This window comes from Ylistrum balloti, unplaced genomic scaffold, assembly GCF_031769215.1.
Source record: "Ylistrum balloti isolate Yb309-2 unplaced genomic scaffold, AGI_CSIRO_Ybal_v1 Utg369648, whole genome shotgun sequence".
NCBI classification, from domain to species: Eukaryota; Metazoa; Mollusca; class Bivalvia; order Pectinida; family Pectinidae; genus Ylistrum; species Ylistrum balloti.
In genome coordinates, this window is record NW_026781905.1 from 73034 (window position 1) to 78652 (window position 5619).

General features: G+C 43.1%; 1 protein-coding gene across 1 annotated transcript; it reads right to left on the minus strand.

Annotated features, from left to right (window-relative positions):
- Positions 1 to 1231: 1231 nt before the first annotated feature.
- On the minus strand, positions 1232 to 5619 carry LOC132556030 (mucin-17-like). Its single transcript, XM_060220424.1, has 3 exons — positions 5545 to 5619; positions 5193 to 5303; positions 1232 to 2488 (listed from the first exon to the last, which is right to left on the minus strand). The coding sequence occupies exons 1-3, from the start codon at positions 5617 to 5619 to the stop codon at positions 1232 to 1234; spliced, it is 1443 nt and encodes a 480-aa protein (XP_060076407.1).

Here is a 5619-nt window from a genome sequence, read left to right on the forward strand (position 1 = left end):
AATATTTTCTTTAAAACAGGAGTAGATTTCTTAAATGTTGATAATATATTCGTGAAATAGTTATTGATGGTTACACATGCCCACAGAAAACACAGTCTAATTCTTGAAATGCGACATCTTGCTATTATTAGCATAGTAATTGTTATAAAGAAGTATGTTTCAACTTATAAGATCTATAAACAATCAGTACAAGAGTATTCAATACATCAATGTTTGTGTGTTCCATTAAATCATGATGTAACTTTCGTTTTATCTTTTTAATGGAACACAGGGAACACGTGACCACAGTTTAAGACATTAAGAATACAATACATATAACAATGCATGCTGTTAGTTTATGATATACAAATCCGAGCTGCAATATTTGATAAGATAATGCAGGGATTAAAATTGAATTCACACATGATTCAGTAAATGATTAATCTTAACAATACATTTAACTGAATAATTTACATGTCATGTAAAGGTGGTTCTGAGATAAATTCAACCCGAGGAGTGTTCAACAAATTAGAATCTGACACGTGAACGATGTTTGATTAAGTCAGCCGACCGTCATGATATATAGTAAACTGTAAAACACCAAATAAAGCCTTTAGTATCAGATCATTCCCACCGAGATATCTCGATCGGTTTAGTGACAGACGAGGCATCTGTGGTAGCGACAAGATAAGAATTATGATTTTCTTGAGCAGAAGTGTTCAAATTCTCCTGCTATCCGGATCTTCTCGGACTAAACACATAATTCTCGACTGTACAAGGCGGTGCTTGTCAGTTATCAGACCGGATGTTCTATTGCTCGTCGGTAATGCGGAACCGGAAGTAGTTTCCTGGGACGAAGATAGAACTCGTGGCATTTTGGATTTCTGTCGGTAGTGTTACTGGTGAAGTCAGAGCCTTCACAGCTAACTGTATAACCACTAAGTTAACCGTGTAACAGGTCTGACGGTACTTCACCTCCTATCCTGAGTCGCTGTACAATTCATCATTTATATATAGTCGATCTTATGCCACTTATCACCTCAGGATTTGATAAAGAAATCTACGGCACCAGACTACTACGATGGGAAACTGCTCTCTAATACCAACCCAGGTGCTTCGGAGAAGATAACTCCTGTCGTTCATTTTTTGCCTATCGGCGTAATACATAATCCGGGCGGCTATAGGGCGCGTGCGTCTCCTGCATTCGTCTCATAAATCAATGAACATTTACAAACTTTGTTCATTCGTTTCCTCAGTTCATTCCAAAGCATTTCGTTACATTTCTCCTCGGTGGTTTCGTTTTATTGCTCGCGGAGACCAGTGAACATTTTATTGGTCGACACTGCAAACTTGAACGATACCAATGTGCCACGGGTACAGCCACATGTACAGTGGCCAGAGCCCAGGCCACATGTACAGTGACTGGAGCCTGTACAACAGGTACAGTGGCTAGAGCCTGGAAAACAGGTAGAGTGGCCAGAGCCTGGACAACAGCTATCGTGGCCAAAGCCTGGACAACAGGTACAGTGGCCAGAACCTGGACAACAGGTACAGTGGCTAGATTCTTGGCAACAGGTACCGTGGCCAGAGCCCGGGCCACAGATAGAGTGGTCAGAGCCCTGGCAACAGGTAAAGTGGCTACAGCCTGGACAACAGGTACCGTGGCCAAAGCCCGCGCCATATGTACAGTGGTCAGAGTCTCACCAACAGGTACAGTGGCTAGATCATGGACATTAGGTACCGTGGCCAGAGTCTGGACAACAGGTACAGTGGTCAGAGCCTGGAAAACAGGTACCGTGGCCAGAGCCTGGACAAAAGGTACAGTGGTTAGATCCTTGGCAACAGGTACAGTGGCCATAGCCTGTACAACAGGTAGAGTGGCCAGAGCCTTGACAAAAGGTACAGTGTCTAGATCATGGACAACAGGTACAGTGGTCAGAGCCTGGTCAACTGGTAGAGTGTCTGGAGCCTGGACAGAAGGTACAGAGGCTAGAGCCTGTACAACAGGTAGAGTGTCTGGAGCCTGGACAAAAGGTACAGTGGCTAGATCATGGACAACAGATACAGTGGCCAGAGCCTGGTCAACAGGTACAGTGGCTAGAGCCTGCACAACAGGTACCGTGGTCAGAGCCTGGACAACAGGTACAGTGATCAGAGCCTGGTCAACAGGTACAGTGGCTAGAGCCTGCACAACAGGTACCGTGGCCAGAGCCTGGTCAACAGGTACAGTGGCTGGAGCCTGGACAAAAGGTACAGTGGCTAGATCATGGAAAACAGGTACGGTGGCCAGAGCTTGGACAAAAGGTACAGAAGCTAGAGCCTGGACAAAAGGTACAGTGGCTAGATCATGGAAAACAGGTACGGTGGCCAGAGCCTGGACAAAATGTACAGTGGCTGGAGCCTGGACAACAGGTAGAGTGGTAAGAGCCTGGACAACAGGTACCGTGGCCAGAGCCTGGACAACAGGTACCGTGGTCAAAGCCCGGGTCACAGGTATAGTGTCCAGAGCCTGGACAACAGGTACAGTAGCCCACCCTCTCGTCCCTATTATGTACGGGTCCGCTGCGGCGTAACCAGATAGCTTCCTTAACCAACCGTCTGAAATGGTTGTTTTTGATGTTTGGAATGATGTGTAAGTGCAGATTTATTGATCTGGTACAGTGAATGTTTCTCTGATATATGATGCGCCGCAGTTCTTGCATTCGATTTTGTAAACGCATTCTACGATGTTTTCTTTGTGTGTTTTATCCTTAGGATGGACTAGGATATTTCGGTATGTCTTGTGAGGTTTCATGGTCGCTTCTTGTCTTGTTCTTCTTTGACAATCGTTTCACATTTGTTGAGCAAGGTTCATACAACGCCCAACTTCTGGTGTAAGGGGTGGTGCGACCAGAAGTTGAGGCATTGGTTTGTGTGCGTCCTTTTCCTATTTACCAATACTTCGATAGTACCGTCATCTTTCTTTGATAGGAGGGTGTCGAGGAATGGTATAGCGCCTAGACCAACAAGAAGAAAATGTTCCAAGATATATTTAGTTATATAGAAATACAGAATGCATGTATATTTAGTTATATAGAAATACAGAATAAAGATATCTAGTTATAGGTGAAATAGACGCATATTTCATAATAATTAAAATAGAAGTTAGTATAGCAAGCTCTATTCAAACTAGGTATATGCAAGGGAGCAAGGGAAAATATCGATAGTTTAGAAGGAATGGAGAGGAACTGAGTGTGAGATTTTGAATTCGAATGCCGAAAGACCGTCCGTCCGACTATGATATGAAATATTGCTATCGATATTTAAATGAGATTATTATCCATTTTCGTCCGTCAATATTTTCTACAAAATGCTACAAGTTAAGAACGACTGAGGGGATTTTGACCAAATTTGGTTTGAATCATGTTTGGGTGAAGGGAAATCAATTTTGTTTCTCAGCCCCCTGGGGCGGAAGGGGTGGGGCCTAATAGGGGAAATAGAGAAAATTCTTTGAAAACCTTCTCCTCCAGTAGGATTGAATGGATTTAGTCTGAATCATGTTTTGGTAAAGAGGAATCATTTTTGTATAAATGCTGGATCTTGCCCCCCTAGGGCAGGAGAGGAGGGGCTCAACAGGGAAAATGTGTTTAAAAACAGTTTAGACCCCCATCTTATTATCATGTAAAGCATTGCTGGGCATAAAGAGATAAATACAATCATGATTTAAGAATTGACCCTGGAGCCTGGCCCCACTCCTAGGGACTAAGTTTATGGTAATATTTCTGAAACAGTTGACATCCCCCCTAAATAAAATATGGCAATGCTGGGCATCACAAGATAAACACATTCACAATGTCAGAACTGGCAAGTGGGTGTGGCCCCACCCCTCTGGACTTAATTTCTGGATGATATCTTTGATACAGTTGAGATACCAGCCCATTAACCATATAAATTCTTTCTCGGAATCAAAAGAGAAAGACAGTAATGATATAAAATTTACCCAGTGGTCTTGCCCCATCAAACAGATTAAGTGATCTAGCTTTAATTTAGAAAATTTTGAAATATCCAATTTATAGGATATGTATAACAGTGCTGTGCTTTAAGATCCAGGTGAGCTATACAGGCCCGACAGACCTGTTGTATATCCTATGGCGGTGAACTGTACTACGTAATATACAGGCCTGATAGACCTCTTGTTTATCATATGGCGGTAGTCTGTACTACGTACTATACAGGCCCGATAGACCTCTTGTTTATCCTATGGTGGTATACCATACTACGTACTATACAGGCCCGATGGACCTCTTGTTTATCATATGGCGGTAGTCTGTACTACGTACTATACAGGCCCAATAGACCTCTTGTTTATCCTATGGCGGTATACCATACAACGTACTATACAGGCCCGATAGACCTCTTGTTTATCATATGGCGGTAGTCTGTACTACGTACTATACAGGCCCAATAGACCTCTTGTTTATCCTATGGCGGTATACCATACAACGTACTATACAGGCCCGATAGACCTCTTGTTTATCATATGGCGGTAGTCTGTACTACGTACTATACAGGCCCGATAGACCTCTTGTTTATCCTATGGCGGTATACCACACTACCTACTATACAGGCCCGATAGACCTCTTGTTTATCCTATGGCGGTATACCATACAACGTACTATACAGGCCCGATAGACCTCTTGTTTATCCGATAGACCTCTTGTTTATCCTATGGCGGTATACCATACTACGTACTATAGGCCCGATAGACCTCTTGTTTATCATATGGCGGTAGTCTGTACTACGTACTATACAGGCCCGATAGACCTCTTGTTTATCCTATGGCGGTAGTCTGTACTATGTATTATACACAGGGCTATTGACCAGTGTTAATGATATAATTATTCACTGAAAGGCCGCAGTAGTTAAACCAGTTCAATAATGAACGGGTTTTAGTGATTATACATCTCGAGTCAGACCGACAGGTACTCAATAATGGTTAACATGCTGAAATGGGACACGCATATTCTTTCATCAAACAATGCTTATTATCTCTCAGATAATGATTTTACTACAGAATAGAATTGGAAGAAGTTGTTTGAAAGATATCGAAGGTTGTCCTGGTAACCGTGGCATGCAATACAGGTAAACACGAATACGTTAACAATCACAGTTGGTGTCCTCGTACTACCACATTATGTTTCCACCAGCACCTAAACCAGACCAGTACAACCTACCTTAGTCACCACACCTATTTCTACCTCAGTCACCACCACTTTTATCTCAGTTACCACTTCCACTTCTGTCTCAGTCACCATCGCTTCAATCTCAGTCACCACCACCTCTACCTGTCATAAACACCACTTCTATCTCAGTCACCACCACTTCTACCTCAGTCACCACCACTTCTATCTGTCATCACAACCACTTCTACCTCAGTCACCACCACCACTTCTATCTTAGCCACCACCTCCACTTCTATCTCAGTCACCACCACTTCTACCTGTCATCAACACCACTTCTATCTCAGTCACCACCACTTCTACCTCAGTCACCACCACTTCTATCTGTCATCACAACCACTTCTACCTCAGTCACCACCACTTCTATCTCAGTCACCACCACCACTTCTATCTCAGTCACCACCATATCTATCTCAGTCAT